The 25,251-nt window shown below is 44.9% G+C and overlaps 1 protein-coding gene and 1 long non-coding RNA gene across 4 annotated transcripts in view; one reads left to right on the forward strand and one right to left on the reverse strand.

The window, feature by feature from the left end:
* BEND2 (BEN domain containing 2) overlaps positions 1 to 24,554 on the reverse strand; it is a 71,419-nt gene extending 46,865 nt beyond the window's left edge. The window contains exons 1-2 of one of the 3 annotated variants that reach the window (XM_073615181.1): positions 24,341 to 24,553; positions 13,357 to 13,508 (exon numbers count right to left, since the gene is read on the reverse strand). In XM_073615181.1, the coding sequence (XP_073471282.1) occupies positions 13,357 to 13,446 (90 nt within the window). In that variant the 5' untranslated portion in view covers positions 13,447 to 13,508; positions 24,341 to 24,553. Of the gene's footprint in view, positions 1 to 13,356; positions 13,509 to 24,340 lie in introns of all 3 variants that reach the window. The other 2 variants (XM_073615182.1, XM_073615183.1) reach the window with 2 other exon arrangements.
* LOC141128102 (uncharacterized) overlaps positions 24,452 to 25,251 on the forward strand; it is a 38,644-nt gene continuing 37,844 nt past the window's right edge. The window contains exon 1 of the long non-coding RNA XR_012241642.1: positions 24,452 to 24,563. This is a non-coding gene — a long non-coding RNA (uncharacterized lncRNA). The remainder of the gene's footprint in view (positions 24,564 to 25,251) is intronic.

Below are 25,251 nucleotides of genomic sequence, written 5' to 3' on the forward strand. Positions count from 1 at the left end.
TCAACACATCACCACTATTCCCCAGTCCTCCCTTGCCAGAGATTGGAGACCAATTACGGTCTCCGAATTTAAGCTCTTTCTGGGCCTTTCCCTCAACATGGGCATAACTAAAAAGAGTGAGTTGCGGTCATATTGGTCCACTGACCCAATTCACCATATGCCCTTGTTCTCTGCTTCCATGGCCAGGGCACGATATGAGCAGATTTTGCAGTTCATGCACTTCAACAACAATGAACTCCGTCGTCCTCGTGGAGACCCTGAATACGATCGGCTCTACAAAATTCGGCCCCTCGTAAACCACTTCAACCAACGTTTTGCAGACTTTTTACTCCCCATCAAGTTGTCTGCGTTGATGAGTCCCTGATTAAGTTTTCTTGCCGCTTGTCATTCAAACAGTACCTTCCCAGCAAGCGTGCCAGATACAGGGTCAAGATGTATACGCTCTGTGACAGGGCCACAGGCTATACATGTAGTTTTATGGTTTACGAGGGCAAAGATAGTCACGTAGAGCCAACAAACTGCCCTGACTACATAGGAAGCGCTGGCAAGATTGTATGGGACTTGGTGTCACCCTTATTTGGAAAGGGGTACCACTTGTACGTGGGCAATTATTACACGAACGTGCCACTTTTTAGTCACCTTTTTGATCATCAGATTGGAGCATGTGGCACTGTGCGACCTAATCGCCGGGGCTTTCCCCAACGGCTTGTAGATTCCCATCTTAGGCTGGGGGAGAGAGCCTGCTTGCAGTGTAATAATTTGCTTGCTATGAAGTGGAGGGATAATAAGAATGTTTTCGTTCTTACCTCCCTTCATGCAGACAGGACGGTCCAAATTACTACGGCGACTGGTGTTGTGGAGAAACCCCTTTGTGTCCACGAATATAACCAAAATATGGGAGGGGTGGACCTCAACGACCAGTTGTTGGCGCTGTACCTAGTTGCCCCTTAAGGCCAGACGCTGGTACAAAAAAGTGTCTGTTTATTTATTTCAATTGGCTTTGCTGAACGCTTATGTGCTATACAGAGCTTCAGGACGGACTGGATCCTTCCTTAAATTCCAGGAAAAGATCGTCAGAGCCCTTCTGTTTCCAGACGGTGCTCCACCTCACCTTCCCAACCAAATGCAGTAAGCCGGCTGCATGAGAGGCATTTTCTTTATGTCCTCCCGAGTACCCACGAGCCCCTCAAAAAAGATGTCGTGTCTGCAGCAAGCACGGATATAGGCGTGACACAAGCTATTATTGTCCCTCCTGTCCTGACAATCCTGGTCTTTGCATTGGTGAATGTTTTGAACGCTACCATACACTAGTTGAGTATTAGCGTAGGGTACAGCACTGCACAGACTAGGACACACTTTCACAGGGTCTCCCAAGATGCCATCGCATTTTGAGAGACCCAAACCTGGTACCAGTTACAAAAGTTAAAGTTACAAAAAAAAAAGTGTAAAAAAAAAAAAAAGCACAAAAAAATTATAAAATAATAAAAAACAAAAATAGTTGTCATTTTATTGTTTTCTCTCTCTATTCTCTCTCTATTGTTCTGCTCTTTTTTACTGTATTCTATTCTGCAATGTTTTATTGTTGTTATGTTTTTATCATGTTTGGTAACCATTTTTTTGTTTTCAGGTACGCCATTCAGCTGCAGAGCGGATTTATTTATCTTGACAGCAACAGCGTTTGCTCCCACGATACATAAAGCCGTGACTCCAGCGCTGTCGGAGGCGATTTCACCACCACAGTTATATACTTCAGCATATATGCCAAAGCGTGGGGGCAGCAGAGGGCGGAGGAGCGATTTGCTCCTGCCTTTTGTGGGAGGATGCCCCTATGCTTCGGCATATATATATTTTAGGAACAGGTTGCGTTTAAATGTTTTATTTTTTACTATGTTTTTTTTGTATTTGCTTTGCAGGTATGGTAAGTCTTACTGTTATACTGTAATGTTACTTTGTTTTATTGTTAACCATCATTTGCTTAGCAGGTACGCCATTCAGTTGCAGCGCGGATTTATTTATCTTGACAGCAACAGGGTTTGCTCCCACGATACATAAAGTCGTGACTCCAGCGCTGTCGGAGGTGATTTCACCACCACAGTTACATACTTCAGCATATATGCCGAAGCGTGGGGGCAGCAGTGGGTGGAGGAGCGATTTTGCTCCTGCCTTTTGTGGGAGGATACCCCCATGCTTTGGCATATATAAACGGTGCATGTATGCCCATCCTTAGAAGTGGGTGGATGAAGGGAGGTATTCTAATGGTGGGCATACCCACCGATCAATATCTTTTTTTTTTTTTTTCGTTCAGCTCACAGGCTGCATGAAAAAAGTTTACAAAATATGCCCAACAAGGACCAGCAACGTACTGGTATGTTGCTGGACTTTGAGTGGTTATACCAGAATGATGCCTGCAGGTTTAGGTATCATCTTGGTATCATTCTTTTCAGCCAGCGGTCGGCTTTCATGTAAAAGCAATCCTAGCTGCTAATTAGCCTCTAGACTGCTTTTACAAGCAGTGGGAGGGAATGCCCCCCCCCCCCACACCGTCTTCCATGTTTTTCTCTGGCTCTCCTGTCCCAACAGGGAACCCAAGAATGCAGCCGGTGATTCGGCCAGCTGACCATAGAGCTGATCAGAGACCAGAATGGCTCCAATCATCTCTATGGCCTAAGAAACCGGAAGCTACGAGCATTTCATGACTTAGATTTCGCCGGATGTAAACAGCGCCATTGGGAAATTGGGAAAGCATTTTATCACACCAATCTTGGTGTGGTCAGATGCTTTAAGGGCAGAGGAGAGATCTAGGTTCTAACAGACCCCAATTTATTCAAAAAAAGAGTACCTGTCACTAGAGGTCGACCGATATATCGGCCGATATTTGGCGTTTTTTACTTAAATCGGCATCGGCTGATTGTGCTGATAAAAAAGGCAGATTGTAACTTCAGCTGTGACTTGCAAATGACTTCTGTAATAGAGTCAATGCAAGTTGCCTGAAAGTTATCTTCTCTCCTCCTCTGGGCAGCCTGCCAAGTCTGATAAGAAGATACATTGTATCTCTTCAAGTTCTTTTTTATCAATAGACTGAACTCCGTGTAGGAATTCTCAGTTTAACCATTTAAAGACTAAATCTTTTCTGACACTTGTTGCTTACAGGTAAAAATCCAGTATTTTCTGCTAGAAAATCACTTAGAACCCCCAAACATTATATATATTTTTTTAGCAGAGGCCCTAGGGAATAAAATAGCGGTTGTTGCAATATTTTATTACACGCGGTATTTGCGCAGCGGTCTTTCAAACGCAATTTAAAAAAAAAAAAATACAGTAATGAATTAAAAAAAAAACTAAGCAGTAAAGTTAGCCCATTTTTTTTTCGTCCAAAAGTTTTGATTACCTGTTTTTGTGTATTTAATATTTAAGATAGTTTTTTTTTTTTTCTAAATTATACATACAAGTAAACTGATTGGAGGTTTGTTTTGTTTAATGTTTAAATGTAAAAAATTTTCTGTATCACTTATCACTTAAGGTTGCTTTCACACTGGAGCGGGCATGCGTTGATGGTAAAACGCTGCTAGTTTTAGCGGCGCTTTACCGTCATTTTAGAGGCACTATTCGGCTGCTAGCGGGGCGCTTATAACCCAGCTAGCGGCCGAGGAAGGGGTTAAATGCGCCCCTGAAGCGCCGCTGCCAAAACGCTTTGCAGGCGCTTCGGCAGCGGTGCGCATTCATTTCAATGGGCAGGAGTGGTGGTATACACCGCTCCAAAGATGCCGTTTGCAGGACTTTTTTATACATCCTGCCAGCGCATCGCCTCAGTGTGAAAGCACTCAGGATATCACACTGAGACTGCAGGGGAGCCGTTTTACAGGCACTTTACAGGCGCTCTTTTTAGCCCAAAAGCGCCTGAAAAACGCCCCAGTGTGAAAGGGGTCTAACTGTTAGATTTTATGAGATGAGGGAAAAAAAAAAAAAAAAAAAATCGGCCAAATATATCGGCCCAAAAAAAATCGGCATCACATATCAGAATCGGCCACCGCGATTTCTAAATATCGGCATCGGCATCGGCCAGAGAAAAACCCATATCGGTCGACCTCTACCTGTCACTACCTATTGCTATCATAGGGGATATTTACATTCCCTGAGATAACAATAAAAATGATTAAAAAAATAAAAAAAATGAAAGGAACAGTTTGAAAATAAGATAAAAAAGCAAAAAAATAATAAAGAAAAAAAAAAAAAAAGCACCCCCGCTCTCACGCAAAGGCGAACGCAATCCTCGGTCTGGCGTCAAATGTAAACAGCAATTGCACCATGCATCTGAGGTATCACCGCAAAGGTCAGATCGAGGGCAGTAATTTTAGCAGTAGACCTCCTCTGTAAATCTAAAGTGGTAACCTGCAAAGATTTTTAAAGGCTTTTAAAAATGTATTTAGTTTGTCGCCACTGCACGTTTGTGCGCAATTTTAAAGCATGTCATGTTTGGTATCCATGTACTCGGGCTAAGATCATCTTTTTTATTTCATCAAACATTTGGGCAATATAGTGTGTTTTAGTGCATTAAAATTTAAAAAAGTGTGTTTTTCCCCAAAAAAATGCGTTTGAAAAATCGCTGCGCAAATACTGTGTGAAAAAAAAAAATGAAACACCCACCATTTTAATCTGTAGGGCATTTGCTTTAAAAAAATATATAATGTTTGGGGGTTCAAAGTAATTTTCTTGCAAAAATAGGATTTTTTAAAACAGCTTACCTGTAAAATCCTTTTCTTTCAAAGGACATCACGGGACACAGAGCCACAGTAATTACTGATGGGTTATATAGGTATCACTGGTGATTGGACACTGGCACACCCTATCAGGAAGTTCAACCCCCTATATAATCCCTCCCCCTTGCAGGGATACCTCAGTTTTGTAGCCAAGCAATATAGTGTATTAGAAGAGGGGCGGGACCTCTGTGTCCCGTGATGTCCTTCGAAAGAAAAGGATTTTACAGGTAAGCTGTTTTAAAAAATCCTATTTTCTTTCTCGAACATCACGGGACACAGAGCCACAGTAATTACTGATGGGATGTCCCAGAGCAATGCTACCTGAGGGGGGGGAACCACGACCAAGTAGGGTGCAATCAGACCTGAGGACCCTGTACCGCTGCCTGCAGCACACTACGCCCAAAGGCGATATCCTCATGCCTTCTCACATCCACCTGATAGAATCTGGTGAATGTATGAACTGAAGACCAGGTTGCGGCCTTGCAGATTTGAGCCATAGAGGCCCGGTGATGCACTGCCCAAGAAGCACCAATAGCCCTTGTGGAATGTGCCCTGATCTGAAACGGAGGAATCTTCTGTTTTAAACCGTAAGCTTGAATGATCAACTGTCGAATCCATTTAGAAAAGGTAGCTTTTGACGCTGCCTGTCCTCTATTGGGACCCTCTGGCAGCACAAACAAAACATCCGTCTTGCGGATCTGAGTAGTTGCCCCTAGATAGGCCTTAACTGCTCTTACTACATCCAACGAATGTAGAGATCTCTCTTCCGGAGAACAGGGATCTGGAAAAAAGGAAGGTAGAACAATGTCTTGGTTTAAATGAAAATCAGAAACCACCTTCGGTAAAAAACTAGGATGAGGGCGTAGTACCACTCTATCCTTGTGTATAATCAAATAAGGCTCCTTACAGGAAAGAGCTGCTAATTCTGATACTCTTCTAGCAGAAGAGATGGCCACCAGAAAAATTAATTTCCTTGTCAACAAGACCAAAGGAATCTGACTTATTGGTTCAAAAGGCTGTTTCTGTAACACAGCCAGGACCAAATTCAAGTCCCAGGGGTTTAGGGGCGCTTTAACCGGAGGATTAAGACGCATCACCCCCTGCATAAAGTTTCGGACCAAAGAATGCGAAGCAAGTGGCCGCTGAAATAATACTGATAAAGCAGAAACCTGGCCCTTGATGGTACTCAAGGCCAGCTTCATCTCTAATCCCATCTGTAGAAAATCAAGGCTTCTACCTATGACATATTTCCTGGGATGCCAACCTCTGGATTCACACCAGGTTATATAAGCCTTCCAGACTCTATGATAAATCATCCTGGAAGCTGGCTTCCTTGCATTAATCAAGGTAGATATAACAGGACCTGAGAGCCCACGACTCTTCAGAACGTGGGTCTCAATAGCCAAACCGTCAAATTTAGCGTTTGTAAGGCAGGATGGAACACTGGACCCTGAGATAACAGGTCTGGGCGTACCGGTAGGGTCCACGGGGAACCCACCGTCATGCTTACTATTTCTGCATACCAAGTCCTTCTGGGCCAAGCGGGGGCCACCAGAAGTACCGACTTCCTTTCCTGCCTGATCCTGCGAAGGAGTTGTGGTAGTAGCAGAATAGGCGGGAATGCGTAAATCAGTGAGAACCGATGCCACGGAATCACCAACGCATCCGTCCCGCATGCAAGAGGATCTTTTGTCTTTGCCACAAATCTGTCTATCTTTTTGTTGAATCGGGATGCAAAGAGATCTACATCTGGAACCCCCCATCTTTGGCATATGGCCCAAAAGACGTCGGGATGCAGAGACCATTCCCCTGGAAGTAACTGCTGGCGACTTAGATAGTCCGCCTGCCAATTCTCTATTCCCGGGATGAAAACTGCCGATATGCATGGCACATGCATCTCTGCCCAGACTAAGATCTGGTTCACCTCTTTTTGAGCAGCTCGGCTCCGGGTGCCTCCCTGATGATTGACATAAGCCACTGCTGTGGCATTGTTGGACTGGATCCTGACCGGACAACCCTGTAGCCTGATAGTCCAGGCTTTTAGAGCTAGATGTATCGCCCGGATCTCCAGAATGTTGATGGGTAAGGTCCTCTCTGTCTTGGACCATACCCCTTGGACCGCAGCCTGTTCCAGAACTGCTCCCCAACCTGACAGACTGGCATCTGTTGTTACCACCGTCCAGGTAACCGGTAGAAAGGATTTCCCCTTCTGCAGGTTTTCGGGTATGAGCCACCAATTGAGGCTCTGACGCACCGCATGCGACAGGTGCATCGGAAAGTCTAATGCCTGAACCTTCTTGTTCCAGGTCGACAGAATACTGTGTTGCAGCATTCTTGAGTGAAACTGAGCATAAGGAACTGCTTCGAATGAAGACACCATCTTCCCTAGTAGCCTCATACAAAGGCGGACTGAGGGACCCTTCTTGGTCCTTACTGTCAGAATCAGCTCTCTCAAAGCAGTGATCTTTGCCTGGGGTAGAAATATTTTCTCCTGGCTTGTATCTATAATCAGACCTAAAAACTCCAGTCTTCTTACTGGTTTTAGGAAAGACTTTTCTAAGTTGAGGATCCAACCCAGGTGTTCTAGATACCTGACCGTGGTCCTCAAGTTTCCATTCAAAGAGGCTACCGACCGGTCTATCAAGAGCAGGTCGTCTAGGTATGCTATGACAGCTATACCCTGAGCCCTTAATCTGGCCAGAGGAGGAGCCAAGATCTTTGTGAACACTCGAGGTGCAGTGGCTATCCCAAAAGGCAGAGCCACAAACTGGAAATGGCGCCCTCCTACCTCGAAGCGCAGAAACTTCTGATGAGCAGGAAAAATGGGCACATGCAGATATGCATCTCTGATGTCTATTGATGCCAGAAATTCTCCTCCCTGCAGGGTGGGAACTACTGTTCGAATTGATTCCATGCGGAAGGATTGAATCCTTAGGAATCGGTTCAGATCCCTTAAGTCCAAAATGGGCCTGACATCCCCATTTGGCTTTTGGACCGTAAAAAGGTTGGAATAGAAGCCCAATCCCTGGTCCTTTGCGGGAACTATCATAATGACCTCCTGCGACAAAAGTCGCTCTAACGCTAGAAGGAGCGACTGCTTCTTCTCTGGGAACATTTGATCTGAGGAACCGAGGAGAAGGGAATTCCTGAAACTCCAGCTTGTACCCTAAGGTTACCGTGGAGACTACCCATCTGTCCTGGAAGTCCTCGTGCCAGAGCTCTGAGAACTGTCGCAGTCTTCCCCCCACTCGAGTGAGCGGGGGCGCCCCCTCATGCAGAGGTCTTAGTGTTTTGCCTAGTAGGCTTCTTTCCCCAGGACTTCTTTTGTCCCTGGGGTTGACTCTTGTCTCTGGACCCCGATGGAGGCGGCCGTCGAGACTGCCTGGAGGCTGAAGCCCCCGGCGCTGGGGAAAGAGTCCGTTTGAAAGAGGGAAGCTTACTCTTCTTCTTGACAGGTAAGAGAGTGCTTTTCCCACAAGAGATTCTCTTGATATAGTTATCCAAGTCCTCTCCAAACAACCTTGCACCACGAAATGGAAACCCAGCCAGTAGCTTCTTACATGGTGCTTCGGCTGACCAATTTTTCAACCATAGGATTCTACGTATATGCACCAACCCCAGTGAAAGACGGGAGGTTTGCACGATAGAATCTCTAATGGCGTCAACCACAAAGCATAAGGCCGCTGGAAGGTTAGCAAACCCCTGGGCCTGCTGTTCAGGTAATACTTTGATGACCTGCTTAACATGTTCTCTTAAGTATTGACAGACTCCAATCGCTGCTACTGCAGGTTGGGCCACTGATCCTGCTAAGGAGAAAACATCCTTCAATAGGGATTCCATCCTTTTATCTACAGGATCCCTGAGCATCTGAGCATTGTCTACAGGACAAGTCAGGCTATTATTTACGGAGGAAATGGCGGCATCAATAGCCGGTATTCCCCACATTTTAATAAACTTTTCTTCCATCGGATAAAGTGTTGAAAACTTTCTCGGCGGAAAAAAACGTTTGTCTGGGTGATCCCACTCAGAATAAATAAGCTTTTCAAGTAAAGTATGAACAGGAAAAGCATGTGCTGCTTGGAAAGGTTTCAGTGACCCCAAAGCAGAAGAGGATTCTTTAGCAGTTTCAGGTATGGGCAACTTAAATGTGGAGCGAACCAATCCAGTGAGGATCTGCACTAAGACTTTCTCCTCTTGGGAAGTCGCAGAGGGTCCCTCTCCACCTGAATCCTCCGAAGAGGAATCATCCATCCCATCCCGATCCTCTGAAAGGGATTCATCTCCTTTATCCCAGAGCTCCTCTGTCTGAGGGTCTTGGGGAACAGAGGAAAGCCTAGTGCGTTTTCTTCCACTGAGTGAAGACGTAATCACGGCCATTAATCTTTCCTCTAGACCATTAATGGTTGAGGAAAAAACCTCTTGTGTAATATATACAGGGGCTGAAGTGCCAGAAGCAGGTGTAGCCCCTGACCCCGATGGCTCTCCCTGGCTAGCCGTCCCTGGCCCATCTTTAGGGGGGGGAGGATGCTGCCGACAGGGGGCCCTCAGAACCTGAACGAGATCCCCTAGTGTCTCTGGTTCCTGGGGTGCTTGAACCTCTTCTACCCATAGTGCAAAGCAACAAGGTGTGAGGTATACAAATGAACACTGCCCGCTGAGCGATGTAGTCTGGCTAAAAGCCTTGCTACCCAATGCTCAGTCTGGTGTTACTTCAGTAAATGCTGCCTAGGAGAATGCCTGTGTCCCACCTTACATGCGACGGTCAGCTCTGTGTCTCTCAGAAGGCTGAGTGCACCTGTACAGAGTGCCTTTAATAGCCTGCAGCTGGCCTGAGTGGGAGTCTAAACACTCTGTGCTGATGTCCCGCCCCCTCCTCTACCGCCCCCCCCCCCCTCGAGTTTTGAAAAAAACGAGCGCTTCCCGCACTGCCGACTCTCCTATCATGCTTCTGGAGAAAAGGCTGGGGATGGGGGGGGGAGGGAGGGAGGCTGGTAACAAGATCTGCCTGAACGGCTATCTTCAGAGATGGTGGCCATTAGGACGCAGAGCCCGGGTGGTATAACCACTTTCTAGACCCCTGTGGCCCCTCTCTAGCCTGGGGGGAACATTCAAACATGAGAAATCCACCTTACCTGCTTGCAGCCTGCTTTGAGATGCTGGGACATAATCAGCACTGAACACCTGAGACAGTCAGTCAGCATGTGTAGGTTTGTGCTCTTGGCAGCCCCCGGTGGTCACAATAGGCATAGCATGCATTTACCTTAAAGGAGAAAAGCCACTAGAACTCAAAAATTCTGTGGAATCTCCTCTTAACTTATCCAGCCGCAGGGTGCTGTTTACACAGACCCAATCTTCACCTCTCACGGTGGGCTCCGTTTGAAAAAACCGTCAGAGACTGGGGCCCCCATCAGTAGGGGGATCCAACAGTTCTGGGACCGTAAAGCACCTTGCCAGAAATTAGGAAGTTTAAAGCCATTTTCTGATCTGCAGGGTCCAGCTCTCTAAAAAGAGAAGCATTACGGGTAAAACCTTGTTTCTTCGGACACGAGGCCCGGGTACCATTCAATTCGGCCATGAAAAGACACTTTGAATGGATCCGGTTCGCCTGGCTTGCCCCAGTATAGGATCTTAGGATATTCCCTTTGGAGCTCAGCACAGGACATCTTTACACGTCCATCACCTAAGACACTGGCGTAAAAACTGAGGTATCCCTGCAAGGGGGAGGGATTATATAGGGGGTTGAACTTCCTGATAGGGTGTGCCAGTGTCCAATCACCAGTGATACCTATATAACCCATCAGTAATTACTGTGGCTCTGTGTCCCGTGATGTTCGAGAAAGAAAAAAAATTTTTTTTTCATGTAAACAAAAAGTGTCAGAAAGGGCTTTGTCTTCAAGTGGTTAGAACAGTGGGTGATGTGTGAGCTTCTAAATGTTGTGCATAAAATGCCAGGACAGTTCAAACCCCCCCCAAATGACCCCATTTTGGAAAGTAGACACTCCAAGCTATTTGCTGAGAGGCATGTCGAGTCCATGTAATATTTTATATTGTGACACAAGTTGCGGGAAAAAGACACACTTCCCAAAAAGTCCCACACATGTGGTATCCCCATACTCAGGAGGAGCAGCAGAATGTATTTTGGGGTGTAATTCCACATATGCCCATGGCATGTTTGAGCAATATATCATTTAGTGACAACTTTGTGCAAAAAAAATAAATAAATAATTGGTCACTTTCCCGCAACTTGTGTCAAAATATAAAATATTCCATGGACTCAACATGCCTCTCAGCAAATAGCTTGGGGTGTCTACTTTCCAAAATGGGGTCATTTGGGGGGGTTTTGTGCCATCTGGGCATTTTATGGCCTTCAAAACTGTGATAGGTAGTGAGGAGTGAAATCTTAAATTTACGCCCTTAGGAATCCTGAAGGCGGTGCTCAGTTTTCGGGGCCCCGTACGCGGCTAGGCTCCCAAAAAGTCCCACATATGTGGTATCCCATACTCAGGAGAAGCAGCTAAATGTATTTAGGGGTGCAATTCCACATATGCCCATGGCCTGTGTGAGCGATATATCATTTAGTGACAATTTTTTGTAAATTTTTTTTTTTTGTCATTATTCAAGCACTTGGGGCAAAAAAAATGAATATTCAATGGGCTCAACATGCCTCTCAGCAATTTCCTTGAGGTGTCTACTTTCCAAAATGGGGTCATTTGGGGGGGGTTGTACTGCCCTGCCATTTTAGCACCTCAAGAAATGACATAGGCAGTCATAAACTAAAAGCTGTGTAAATTCCAGAAAATGTACCCTAGTTTGTAGACGCTATAACTTTTGCGCAAACCAATAAATATACGCTTATTGACATTTTTTTAACAAAGACATGTGGCCGAATACATTTTGGCCTAAACGTATGACTAAAATTGAGTTTATTGGGGTTTTTTTATAACAAAAAGTAGAAAATATCTTTTTTTTTTCAAAATTTTCGGTCTTTTTTCGTTTATAGCGCAAAAAATAAAAACGGCAGAGGTGATCAAATACCATCAAAAGAAAGCTCTATTTGTGGGAAGAAAAGGACGCAAATTTCGTTTGGGTACAGCATTGCATGACCGCGCAATTAGCAGTTAAAGCGGCGCAGTGCCAAATTGTAAAAAGTGCTCTGGTCAGGAAGGGGGTAAATCCTTCCGGGGCTGAAGTGGTTAAACATGGCAGTCCACCCATACTGAACCAAATAATACCACACGTATAACATATCTCTCACCAGGCACAATAAGCGTGCTTCCAATCTAAGCAAATTAAAGCTAAACAGTATTCTATTAATCAGTGTCACTCCTGGAAAACCTTTATTGAGCTAGCACAAACACACCGAGAGTCCTCACCTACAGGCCACCTTCTCTATTGCATTTTAGACTTGTGGCTTAGTTGTAGAGATAACATCTGTACAGCTAAGGCCATAAAGGTGAAACGCATTAAAAGGGGCAGCCTGTAGGTGGGGAATCTGTAAGTTTGTGCTGGCTCAATAAAGATTTACCACAAGTGACGTCATTCATGTGCATCCGCCCATTTGCCTCGATACGGAATACAGAGCACCAACTTGCTCCTTTAGGTGGGCACCTAATGTGCATGGTCCAAGAAAAGTGTAACACCGATCAGGCAGCAAATGATTAACAAATCATGGCAGGTGCCCACCCCGGCTCACCACCGTCAGTCGTCCATATAGGAAAAAGAGGATGGCTGCATACCACAACGAGATAAAATGCTGTTTGAATATTCTTTATTGTGACCATGTCAGATGGATGTCACAGGAGCATTTGTTGCTCCTAATGTGCTTGCTCATTGATGTGCAGCCACTCACTTGTCTTTAAATGGAATGCGGAGCACCAACATGCTCCTTTAGGCTGGCACCTAATGTGCTTGCACATGACGTCATTGGTGTGCAGCCGCCCACTTTTCTTTTTATGCTTCTTTTGTTCCCCGTTTCAAGGCCGGATCTATGCCTGAATTCGGCCCTGAAACGGAGCCAAGGACGCACAGCGTTTCTGTGCAGTGCGCTCCCCAGCCGCAACGGAAATATGTGAACCGGCTCCATAGGGAGCCAGTCACATTCTCCTGCTATGCGAATTGGATGTGGGGAAAGCCTCATCTAATTCGCATAGGTGTGAACCCGGCCTTAAGGATGTCAATGATCTGATAAAGTTCCCTTAGGGCAACTTATTCCAGCTACTGGTGGAAAGCATATATAAGAGTAATATTAATATAGATTTAATTTGCCAAGAACCATCAAATGCTTCATTTCCACTGTTACAGAGAACTCTGGCTATAACTAAAAGATCAAGCTCAACAGAACACTGATAATAGAACCTATACGACAAAGGTCACCAACCGAGGGTCCGGTGAGTTTATTGTTTGGGTTGATAACCCTTCACTGTAAAGCAGGCACTGCCCCAACCTTTCCTATGCTTTGTCCATACTGATATCTGCCATGGGATGATAAAGTAACACTAATGGCAAAATGAGCAACTGGGAAAAAATAATGGCTTCTGGGATCACACAAATATTTTCAGTAGTGCTAAAAAGCACCAGAAAAGATGGCCAAGATACATACTGTGTTGTCAGACACCATGGATGCAACTCTTCTGCGTTTGTGTGGAAAGCCATACTGAAGCTTCTCAGTAGTATTGACATCCCTTTGCATGGTGAAGTGGTTGAGAGTATATTTCAATCTAAAGCCAGTCAGTGATGAGGCATTCTCATTCTCTAAAATTAAAGAAAAGCAGTTAGATTTCCTCTGCCATGCGTTCCATTGTTTTAGCTGCAACTTTTGAATTAGTAAGTTAAGTCAGTCCTTCAGTGTGTAAGCTTTGGCATTATACAGTGCCTTGAAAAAGTATTTATACCCCTTAAAATATTCCACATTTTGTCATGTTACAACCAAAAACATAAATTTATTTTATTGGGATTTTATTTGATAGACCAACACAAAGTGGCACATAATTGTGAAGTGGAAGGAAACATTTTTTACAAATAAATATCTGAAAAGTGTGGTGCACATTTGTATTTAGCCCCCTTTACTCTGATACCCCCAACTAAAATTTAGGGGAACCAATTGCCTTCAGAAGTCACCTAATTAGTAAATAGAGTCCTCCTGTGTGTAATTTAATCTCAGTATAAATAAATACAGCTGTTCTGTGAAGCCCTTGGAGGTTTGTTAGAGAACCTTAGTAAACAAACAGCATCATGGGGGTCAAGGTACACACCAGACAGGTCAGTGATAAAGTTGTGGAGAAGTTTAAAGCAGGGTTAGGTTATAAAAAAATATCCTAAGCTTTGAACATCTCATGGAGCACTGTTCAATCCATCATCCGAAAATGGAAAGAGTATTGCACAACTGCAAACCTACCAAGACATGGCCATCCACCTAAACTGACAGGCAGGGCAAGGAGAACATTAATCAGAGAAGCAGCTAAGAGGCCCATGGTAACTCTGGAGGAGCTGCAGAGATCCACAGCTCAGGTGGGAGAATCTGTCCACAGGACAACTATTAATCGTGCACTCCACAATTCTGGCCTTTAGGGCACTTTCACAATGGGCCAGGGGCTTTGTCGGTCATTGGCGGTAAAGCGGCATTATTTTTAGCGCCACTTTACCGTTGTTTTAGTGGCGCTTTTCGGCTGCTGGCGGGGCACTTTTAACCCCCGTTAGCAGTTGATGAAGGAGTTAATAGCGCCTGCAAAGCACCGCTGCCGAATCGCTTTGCAGGCGATGCCCATTGATTTCAATGGGCAGGGGTGCTTTAGGAGGGGTGTACACACCCCTCCTAAAGCACTCCAAAGATGCTGCTTGCAGGACTTTTTTTAACGTCCCGCAAGTGCACCGCTCCAGTGTGAAAGCACTCAGGCTTTCACACTGGAGTGACAGGAGAGGCGCTTCACAGGCGCTATTTTTAGCGCTAAAACGCCTGTAAAGTGCCTCAGCGTGAAAGTAGCCTTATGGAAAAATGGCAAGAAGAAAGCCATTGTTGAAAGAAAGCCATAAGAAGTCCCATTTGAAGTTTGCGAGAAGCCATGTGGGGGACACAGCAAACATGTGGTAGAAGGAGCTCTGGTCAGATGACACCAAAATTTTGGCCTAAAAGCAAAACGCTATGTGTGGTGGAAAACTAACACTGTACATCACCCTGAACACACCATCCCCACCATGAAACATGGTGGTGGCAGCATAATGTTGTGGGGATGCTTTTCTTCAGCAGGGACAGGGAAGCTGGTCAGAGTTGATGGGAAGATGGATGGAGCCAAATACAGCGCAATCTTAGAAGAAAACCTGTTAGAGTCTGCAAAAGACTTGAGACCGGGGCAGAGGTTCACCTTCCAGCAGGACAACGACCCTAAACATACATCTAGAGCTACAATGGAATGGTTTAGATCAAAGCATATTCAAGTGTTAGAATGGCCCAGTCAAAGTCCAGACCTAAATCCAATTAAGAATCTGTGGCAAGACTTGAAAATTGCTGTTCACAGACACTCTCCATCCAATCTGACAGAGCTTGAGCTATTTTGCAAAGAAGAATGGGGAAAAATGTCACTCTCTAGATGTGCAAAGCTGGTAGAAACATCCGCAAAAAGACTTGGCAGCTGTAATTGCAGGTAAAATTGGTTCTACAAAGTATTGACTCCAGGGGGGCTGAATACAAATGCACGCTACACTTTTTACATATTTATTTGTTAAAAAATTTTAAAAACATTTAGCACTTTCCTTCAACTTCACATTTATGTTCCACTTTGTGTTGGTCTATCAAATAAAATCCCAATAAAATACATTTACCCTTTTGGTTGTAACATGACAAAATGTGGAACATTTTAAGGGGTATGAATACTTTAAGGCACTGTATATGACATTAATTAGTTAAATAAGGAGATAATGCTTGGTGTGGACCTTACCTAAATTCTTACAAGCTACCCACATCAATTAAATCAAAAGGCAAATACTGTCTGCTTGCACGAGAATTCCATCAATGGACATGCTTGGGATCTTCATAAGATCTAACAAAACCTCTTATATTTTGAGCTGGAAACTGGACGTATTCTAAATGAACACAAAACAAACTAAAAAGGAAAAACCCCAAAAATGCATTTGTGTGTGGTCATCCTAGCTCGTCACTGAGCTCAGCTTACCTTAAACAAAACTGTGCATTAATATGCATTGCATTAAAATCGCACACCATGGATCACTTTTCAGAGAAAGGCAAGGGGGTTGATTTACTAAGGGCAAATATACTGTGCACTGCAAGTGCAGTTGCTCCAGAGCAGGGGATGGCAACCCGTAGATCGCAAGCTGTCGACCGTTGACAGGTAGCTTGCAAACTCGTCCCAGTGTTGCCGCCCCTGCCTTCTCTTAAACTCCGTGCGCGTGCAGCGCAGGCACCAAATCCTAGGCTGCTGAGGAAGCCCCACCCCTTGCATACGTGTGGCTGCGGGGCAGGGAAAGCATCCAAAATCGCATGGGCGGGTTCAGGCTCTTCTGCGAGCATGCCCAAGCTCTTGCTCTTCCGCTGTCATCCCCATCGGCCCTCCTCCCTGATCCAGGTTTTAAACTGCATCTTCCCTACGCCACTCTGCATTGAAAAAACTTCTGTACACCCCAGCCCTCCTGACATCTCAGCCCTCCAAATGCCCCACCCCCTGTTGCCCTCCTGACACCCAGCCCCCCAATGCCCTCCTGACATCCAGCTCCCCGATGCCCTCCTGACACCCAGCCCCGATGCCCTCCTGACACCCAGCCCCCTAATGCCCTCCTGACACCCAGCCCCCTAATGCCCTCCTGACACCCAGTTCTCCTGATGCCCCAGCACCATGCCTTCCATGTAAAAAAAAAAAAAAAAAAAACGTTACACCAGAATGATGCATGCAGCTACAGGCATCATCATGGTATCTTTTTTTTCAGCTAGCGATGGGCTTTAATGTAAAGCAATCCTAGCAGCTAATTAGCCACTGGATTGCATTTACAGGTGGCAGAAGGGGGTCCTCCCCCCTTCCTGTTGACTTCCTGGGCTCTTCTGGCCATAGGGATGACCAAATGACCAGAACATCCCAGATAATCTGCATGGTCAAAGAAACCGGAAGTGACAAGTATTTTGACGCTTTCGGTATTGGTTACTGTAAACAGGACGTTACCGGACTGTGGAAGCATCAGATCAAACCGATCTTGGTTTGATCTGATGCTTTTAAGGACAGAGGAGATCTCTACATGAGTCCAAACCCGTGTGTACTATTCCGCCAGGAAGCTGTCAAAGCTGACAGTCAATCATAAGTGGCAGAAGCATTCCCTACCCCACAGCCTCACGTAAGAAAGGGGTGTGTATACGTGCAGCTACAGGGCAAGGAATGCCCATGACCTGCTGACGGCTTTGACAGCTTCTTGTCAGGATAGCTCAGGTGGGTTCAGACCCATGTTCAAACACGCCTGAGCTGATCAATGGTCATGAGCATCCTTGCTCCCTTGTTGCGGACAGGGAATACCTCTGCTGATTTGGTGACAGTGATAGCTTGCTTCTGTGTTTGATCCAAATGTAATTTCACACCAAACCTACACTCATCCCTACTGTGTATATATATTCACTAGTACCATGCCATGCCAGTTGACATATAATGATGAAAATAAACCAATCCAACAATAACCCCCTCCTCTTTTTTGGCATGCTGTAATAAACTTTTACTATCCATTATCTATTCTTATTGTATTCATGTATCAGGCCTCATGCACATGGGTGCAAAAAACGTCATTTTAGGGGTGTCTGGTGTTTTTTCTTTCTTTTTTACATCTCTGCACGCAGCTGCATGTTAGCTAATATGCCCATACACATATACAAGCGTTTATGCACATATTTGCGCACAGCATGCAGGGGTGTTAAAAAAATGGGCCAAGTTCACTTTCCAGGAGAAGCATATTTATGTTTTTTTTTTTACACTTAACCCCTCTACAACTGCGTAACACATACATGCAGCTTCCAGGAAGTGAGCTTTAAAGTGGTTGTAAACCCATTACAACCACTTTAACCTACAGGTAAGCCTAGATTAAGGCTTACCTGTAGATGCAAGAAATATCTCCCAAACCTAAAAGGTTTAGGAGATATTTGCAGAAATAGCAGCACCGTAGACATCGGGCGCAGGCGCACTGAGCGTGCCGTTTCTAACTGCGATCATGCCGTTAGTGGCGGCACCAGCGAGCATGCGCGGGAGTGACGTCATCTCGGCTCCGGCCAGTCACAGCGCGGAGCCGCGATACCCGGAAGTCACTCCGGGATAGATGGCGGCGTCGGAGGAAGCGAATGAGGGCCGATGCAGGGGCTTTGATCTCAGGTAAGTAATTCATAATGAGCTAGTATGCTATGCATACTAGCTCATTATGCCTTTGTCTTGAAGGGTGTTTTTTTTTCCTCAGAGGCTTTACTTCCTCTTTAACCACTTGCCGACCATGCTGTAGCCGAATGACGGCTACAGCGCAGTCGTCCAGTTCTTGGAGGGCATCTATTGACGTCCTTCCAGTACCATGCCTCCCGCTGCAGCACGTCTGTGATCACAGCTGAATCACAGATTAGGGTAAAAGGCAAATCACAGCGGCCCTTTACCACTTGAACAGCTGTATCCAATCACAGATGACTGTGATGTAAACACGCTTGCCAGTTATCGGCATTCCTTTTCTCACGCTGTCACAGCATAAGGAGAGGAGATCCGGTAATGGCTAGTGTGAAAGGGGACATCTACACTGATAATCAGGGCACTGATCATCAGGGTCCTGATGATCAGTGCAGCCTCAACAGTGCCCATCAGTGCTGCCAATCAGTGCCGCCTATAAGTGCCCATCAGTGCCGCTTCACCGCACGCTCCCAGCTTTGAGACCGGGCTGTTGGTGACAGCCACGGGTCTCCTACTATTGATCTGGACCTGGGGGAACCAGATCCTGGTCACTTGATCATTGTGATAGCCTTTGATTGGCTATAACAGTGATCATTTATTCTGTAACCCATCCCAGTGTTGTTTCCCTTTGGTGAAGCTCAGAAACAGACTTTTCTGGAAAAGATTGTTAATCTAGAGCAAGCATGCTCAATCCATGGCCTGCAAAGTCGTCTGATGTGGCCTACAATCTCAAACCTATGGCAACCTGCACAGCCTCCTTTGGGTGCACGCCTCTACTGTTTGCCAGCCCTCCATAATCTTGGTGGCTGTCATACACAAGCCGCTATTGCGGCTGGCTTCCTGCTCTTCCTTTTCTTTCCTAACACACAGACACAGGAAGAGGAGCCTTTAGCTGAGTGGATTACATCAAATGGCATTCAAAAAAAAAAAAAAAAAGAGTATTAGTGTCAGTTTAAGTGTCAATGTCATTGGCAGCGTGCCCGTTGCCGTTTGTGCTGGTGTCAGTAAATGTCAGTGTCAATTAGTGTCTGTTAAAGCGTAAGTAAACCCACTGATTTAACGGTTTAAAAAACAATTATGCCCCGTACACACGGTCGGACTTTGTTCGGACATTCCGACAACAAAATTCATGGATTTTTTCTGACGGATGTTGGCTCAAACTTGTTTTGCATACACACGGTCACACAAAGTTGTCGGAAAATCCGATCATTATGAACGCGGTGATGTAAAACACGTACGTCGGGACTATAAACGGGGCAGTGGCCAATAGCTTTCATCTCTTTATTTATTCTGAGCATGCGTGGCACTTTGTCCGTCGGATTTGTGTACACACGATCGGAATTTCCGACAACAGATTTTGTTGTCGGAAAATTTTATACCCTGCTCTCAAACTTTGTGTGTCGGAAAATCCAATGGAAAATGTGTGATGTCGGAATTTCCGACAACAAGGTCCTACCACACATTTTCCGTTGGAAAATCCGACCGTGTGTACGGGGCATTACATTCCTGGCACGGGAATGTAACTATCTCATTGGTTGTGCTCCCAACCAAACTGTCAAACTACCCAATGGCTGGTGTAATAACTGATCACGTGTGCAGCATCATGGCAGTTGAAGATTAACCACTTCAGCCCCAGAAGGATTTACCCCCCTAATGACCAGAGCATTTTTTGCGATACGGCACTGCGTCTATTTTACTGACGATTGCGCGGTCGTACGACGTTGCACCCAAACAAAATTTATGTCCTTTTTTTCCCACAAATAGAGCTTTCTTTTGGTGGTATTTGGTCACCTCTGCGGTTTTTATTTTTTGCGCAATATAACAAAAAAGAGTGACAATTTGGTAAAAAAAGCAATATTTTTTACTTTTTGCTATAATAAATATCCCAAAAAAATATATTAAAAAAATGAATTTTTTCTCAGTTTAGGCCGATATGTATTCTTCTACATATTTTTGGTAAAAAAAAATTGCAATAAGCATATATTGATTGGTTTGCGCAAAAGTTATAGCGTTTACAAAATAGGGGATAGATTTATGGCATTTTTATTGTTCATTTTTTTTTTTATCAGTAATGGCGGCGATCTGTGCTTTTTATTGTGACTGCGACATTGCATTTTTTACACTATTTTGGGACCATTGACATTTATACAGCGATCAGCACTATAAAAATGCACTGATTGCTGTGTAAATGACAGTGGCAGGGAAGGGGTTAAACACCAGGGGGCGATCAAGGGGTTAACTGTGTTCCCTCAGTGTGTTCTAACTGTAGGGGTGATGGGCTCACTAGACATGATCACCCGATCACTGGGAGCAGTAGATCCCTGTCATGTTGCTAGGCAGAACAGGGAAATGCCTTGTTTACATAGGCATCTCCCTGTTCTGCCTCTCCGTGTCAAGATCGCGGGCCACCGTGTCTGCGGGACCCGCGGGCACGCTCCCACGATGTCCGCTGGGCACCCAATGTAAATACTCAATGGGCACCTCTGCTGGGCACCTCAATGTAAATAGACAGATCTCCGTTATGACAGGGGTGAGGAGACTGATCAGTTGTTCCTAATGCTTAGGAACACCAATCGGTCACCTGCCCCAGGCAGTCCCATCCCCCCACAGTTAGAAACACTCCCTAGGTAACACATTTAACCCCTTGATCACCCCCCTAGTGTTAACTCCTTCTCTGTCAGTGACATTTATACAGTAATCAGTGTTTTTTTTTTAGCACTGATCGCTATATGTCAATGATCTCTAAAGTGTCAAAAGTGTCCGATCTGTCCACGCAATCCTGATAAAAATCGCAGATCGTCCTAATTACTGGTAAAAAAAATAAATAAATAAATAAAAATGCCATAAATCTATCCCCTGTTTTGTAGACGCTATAACTTTTGCGTAAACCAATAAATATGCACTTATTGTGATTTTGTTTACCAAAAATATGTAGAAGAACACATATCAGCCTAAACTGAGGAAAAAATTAGGGGTTTTTTTTACATTTTTTCGGGGATATTTATTATAGCAAAAAGTAAAAAATATAGGGTTTTTTTTCAAAATTGTTGCATTTTTTTTGTTTACATCGCAAAAAATAAAAAACGCAGAGGTGATCAAATACCACCAAAAGAAAGCTCTATTTGTGGGAAAAAAAGGACGTCAATTTGGTTTGGGTACAACGTTGCACGACTGCGCAATTGTCAGTTAAAGCGTCGCAAAAAAATGGCGTGGTCATTAAGGGGGCAAATCTTCTGGGGCTTAAGTGGTTAAACGGGGGCCAAGATGGCAGCTTCCTTGGCTGAAAATGATAGGAGGGCCGGTTTACTTTCACTCTAATGTCAGTGGCAGTGTATCACTTACTGTTAGTGTCAGTTAGTGGGTGTGTGTCAGTGGGAGTGTTGATGTCAGTTATTGTCAATTAGTGTCCATTAATTAAGGTCAGTGGTAGTGTGTCAGTTAGCGTCGGTGTAAGGCTACTTTCACACTGAGGCGCTTTATAGGCACTACAGCGCTAAAAATAGCGACTGCATAGTGCCTGTAAAGTGCCTCTCCTGTCTCTCCAGTGTGAAAGCCCAAGTGCTTTCACACTGGAGTGGTGCGCTTGCAGGACGGTAAAAAAAGTCCTGCAAGCCGCATCTTTGCAGCCCTATAGGAACGGTGTATACAATGCTCCTAAAGCGCCCCTGCCCATTGAAAACAATGGGGCAGCGCCGCTTTGCGGGCGGTCTTAACCCTTTTTCGCCCGCTAGCGGGGGTTAAAACCACCCCGCTAGCGGCTGAAAAGCGCCGCTAAAACGTCGGTAAAGCAGCACCAAAAATAGCGCCGCTTTACCGCCGGCACCCGCCCGCCCCAGTGTCAATTAGTGTCTGTTAGCATCTGTGTTAGTATTTTTGTCAGTTAGTGGCAGTGTCAATTAGTGACCGTTGATGTCAGTGACAGTGTATCAGTGTTATTGTCAGTTAATGGCAGTGTCAATTAGTGTCTGTTAATGTCAGTGGCAGTGTGTCACTTAGTGTTAGAGTTGATGTCAGTGGCAGTGTAAATGTCAGTTAGTGTGAGAGTCAATTCGTTTCTGTTAATGTCAGTTAGCGCCTGTGTCAATGTTTTTTGTCAGTTAGTGGCAGTGTCAAGTAGTGTACATTAATATTAGTGGCAGTGTGTCACTTACTGTTAGTGTCGATGTCAGTTAGTAGCAAGGGCAGTGTGTCACTTAGTGTCGATGTCTGTGTTATTGTCAGTTAGTGCCAGTGTAAATGTCAGTGTCAGAGTCAATAAGTGTCTGTTAATGTCAGTTAGTGGAAGCGGCAATTAGTGTCTGTTAATGTTAGTGGCAGTGTGTCACTTACTGGTAGTGCCGATGTCAGTGTTGTTGTCAATTAGTTGCAAGGGCAATGTGTCAGTTAGTGTTGGTGTCAGTGTTATTATCAGTTAGTGGAAGTGGCAATTAGTGTTTGTTAATGTTAATGGCAGTTTGTCACTTACTGTAATTCCCTGTACACGCGGTCGGATTTTCAGAGGGAAAATGTGTGATAGGACCTTGTTGTCGGAAATTCCAACTGTGTGTAGGCTCCATCACACATTTTCCATCAGAATTTCCGACACACAAAGTTTGAGAGCAGGATATAAAATTTTCCGACAACAAAATCCGTTGTCGGAAATTCCGATCGTGTGTACACAAATCCGACGCACAAAGTGCCACGCATGCTCAGAATAAATTAAGAGACGAAAGCTATTGGCTACTGCCCCATTTATAGTCCCGAGGTACGTGTCTTACGACACCGCGTTCAGATATTCTGACCACTTTGTGTGACCGTGTGTATGCAAGACAAGTTTGAGCCAACATCCGTCGGAAAAAAATCCATGGATTTTGTTGTCAGAATGTCTGACTGTGTGTACGGGGCATTATTGTTGATGTCAGTGTTATTGTCTGTGTTATATTCAGTTAGCGTCAGTGTCAGATCTAGTGAGTTTTAGGTAAGATAAAAGGGTTTTCATTTTAGTGTCAGTGTGTTCAGATAGGACACAAAATGCATACTTATTGTTTCTTGGCCCTACTACGAGTACAAAGAACAAATAACACACACATATGTGGTATTGCTGTGATAGTTAGAATTTATTTTGTAGGTTTTTTTGGTGGTGGGTCATGGTAATGGTATAAAAATAGACAGCTAAACTTAAAAAAAAAAGTTTTTTTTTTTTTACTATTTTGGACCCGTTTCCTTTTCATAATTAAACACATTTAGGGGATATCCATTAACATTTCCCATCAAACGAAAGCCCAATCTGTTTTATGTAATCAAGGTGTAATAAAGTTTGTTGGGACCCTGGTGGTGAGGGGGGTAGAGAATGCATGTAAACAATAGAAGGAGTTGATGTGCATAGGTCTCTAAACGCTCTGCGCACATAAACGTGCGTAATTACACCCCAAAACAAGCATTTAGCAAGCTGTTTTTTTCTGCCAGCTCCTGGTAAAGAGCCAGTGCAGAGAGCAATTTTTCAACAATCCTGTGTGCAGGAGGCCTAAAGCTGGATACATACTATACAATTTTCAGTCGATTTTTTCCTTCAGATTTACCAAAAACCATACAATACGAGGTCAAACCTTAGGAGATTCAATTTGTATGTAATCAGGCCGGCCCTTGTACTACATGGTTTTGGAAAATCTAAAGGAAATCAGACAACAAAAGTTGTATAGTGTGTATAGATTCCTGGGCTCCATTTCCACTAGTGCGACTTGTCGTGCGACTTTGGACACATGACAAGTCACAGCCCATTGATTTTAATGGCACCTGGTACAAACAATGCCACTTACAGTTTAGTTTCTGTGCATTTTGAATGCCTTTTCCTCCCTGGAGCATAGGTTTCCATTGGGGGGGGGGGGGGGGGGGGTCGTGTGTGCATGGGGCCTGAGGGTAAGGCCTGTGTGAGGGCAGCAATGTCCCTGAGAGGTGCTGGAAAATATAGGGGAGTTGGTGTAGGGAGCCCCCAGCACAGCTATGTACATAGAAATAACACGGAGCCTTCCTATGTATTGCCCCCTCTCACTCACAGACAACCCTTACATCACACTCTCTGCCCCTCACACCACCAGGAAGAACAGGCTGCACCTGGCCCCGCCCACCAACAACCAGCTCTCAATAAGTCCTGTCCAACCGGTGAGGGGGCAGCAAATCAGCGGCGGTCGGTTCACGTACCTGAGCTATCAGATGATCAGCAGGGAAGCTCGGCGACGCTCTCCTGCCGCCCGCTCATTGGACGATCAGTTCTCCAACAAACACTAGGGGGGGAAGGGATTCGATTTTCTCATTGGAGAGCCTGCCATAATAGACGTCATCACGTATAGCCGTGGTCGCACACAGGACGTGCAAAAAAATCCCACAGAGAAATATTTACAACGCCCTCGGTGTCTGCCGCCGTGTAAGTAGGGGTGAGATGTCGCCACCTAACGATCATTTAACAGAACATCACGTTATTAGGTTTTGTATTATTAGAGGAGGCTCCCTCAGAAAAAAAAAAAAGTAAAAGTCAGCAGCTACAAATACTTCAGTACAGGGCACTTTCCTGCCCAGGCCAATTTTCAGTTTTCAGTGCTGTTACAATTTGAATGACAATTGCACGGTCACACAACGCTGTACCCAAATGGAATTTTGAATCTTTTTTTTTTTTGAGACAGATAGAGCTTTCTTTTTGAGGTATTTAATCACCACTGAGGTTTTTATTTTTTGCTAAACAAATGAAAAAAGACTGAAAAATGTAGAAAAAGAAAAAAAAACGTTTTTCTTCATTTCTATGTATTTTTCTCCTTCACTGATGTACGCTGATGAGGCTGCACTGATGGGCACTGATGATGCCACACTGATATGCAGCACTGATGGGCACTGATGGGCAGCACTGATAGGCAGAACTGATGGGCAGCCTTTATGGGCACTGAAAGGCAGCAATGATGGGCACTGATAGGCAGCAATGATGGGCACTGATAGGCAGCAATGATGGGCACTGATAGGCAGCAATGATGGGCACTGATAGGCGGCACTGATAGGCAGCACTGATGGGCACTGATAGGCAGCATTGATGGGCACTGATAGGCAGAACTGATGGGCAGCCT

This window comes from Aquarana catesbeiana, linkage group LG02 (genome assembly GCF_042186555.1).
Source record: "Aquarana catesbeiana isolate 2022-GZ linkage group LG02, ASM4218655v1, whole genome shotgun sequence".
In the NCBI taxonomy this organism is placed as follows: Eukaryota; Metazoa; Chordata; class Amphibia; order Anura; family Ranidae; genus Aquarana; species Aquarana catesbeiana.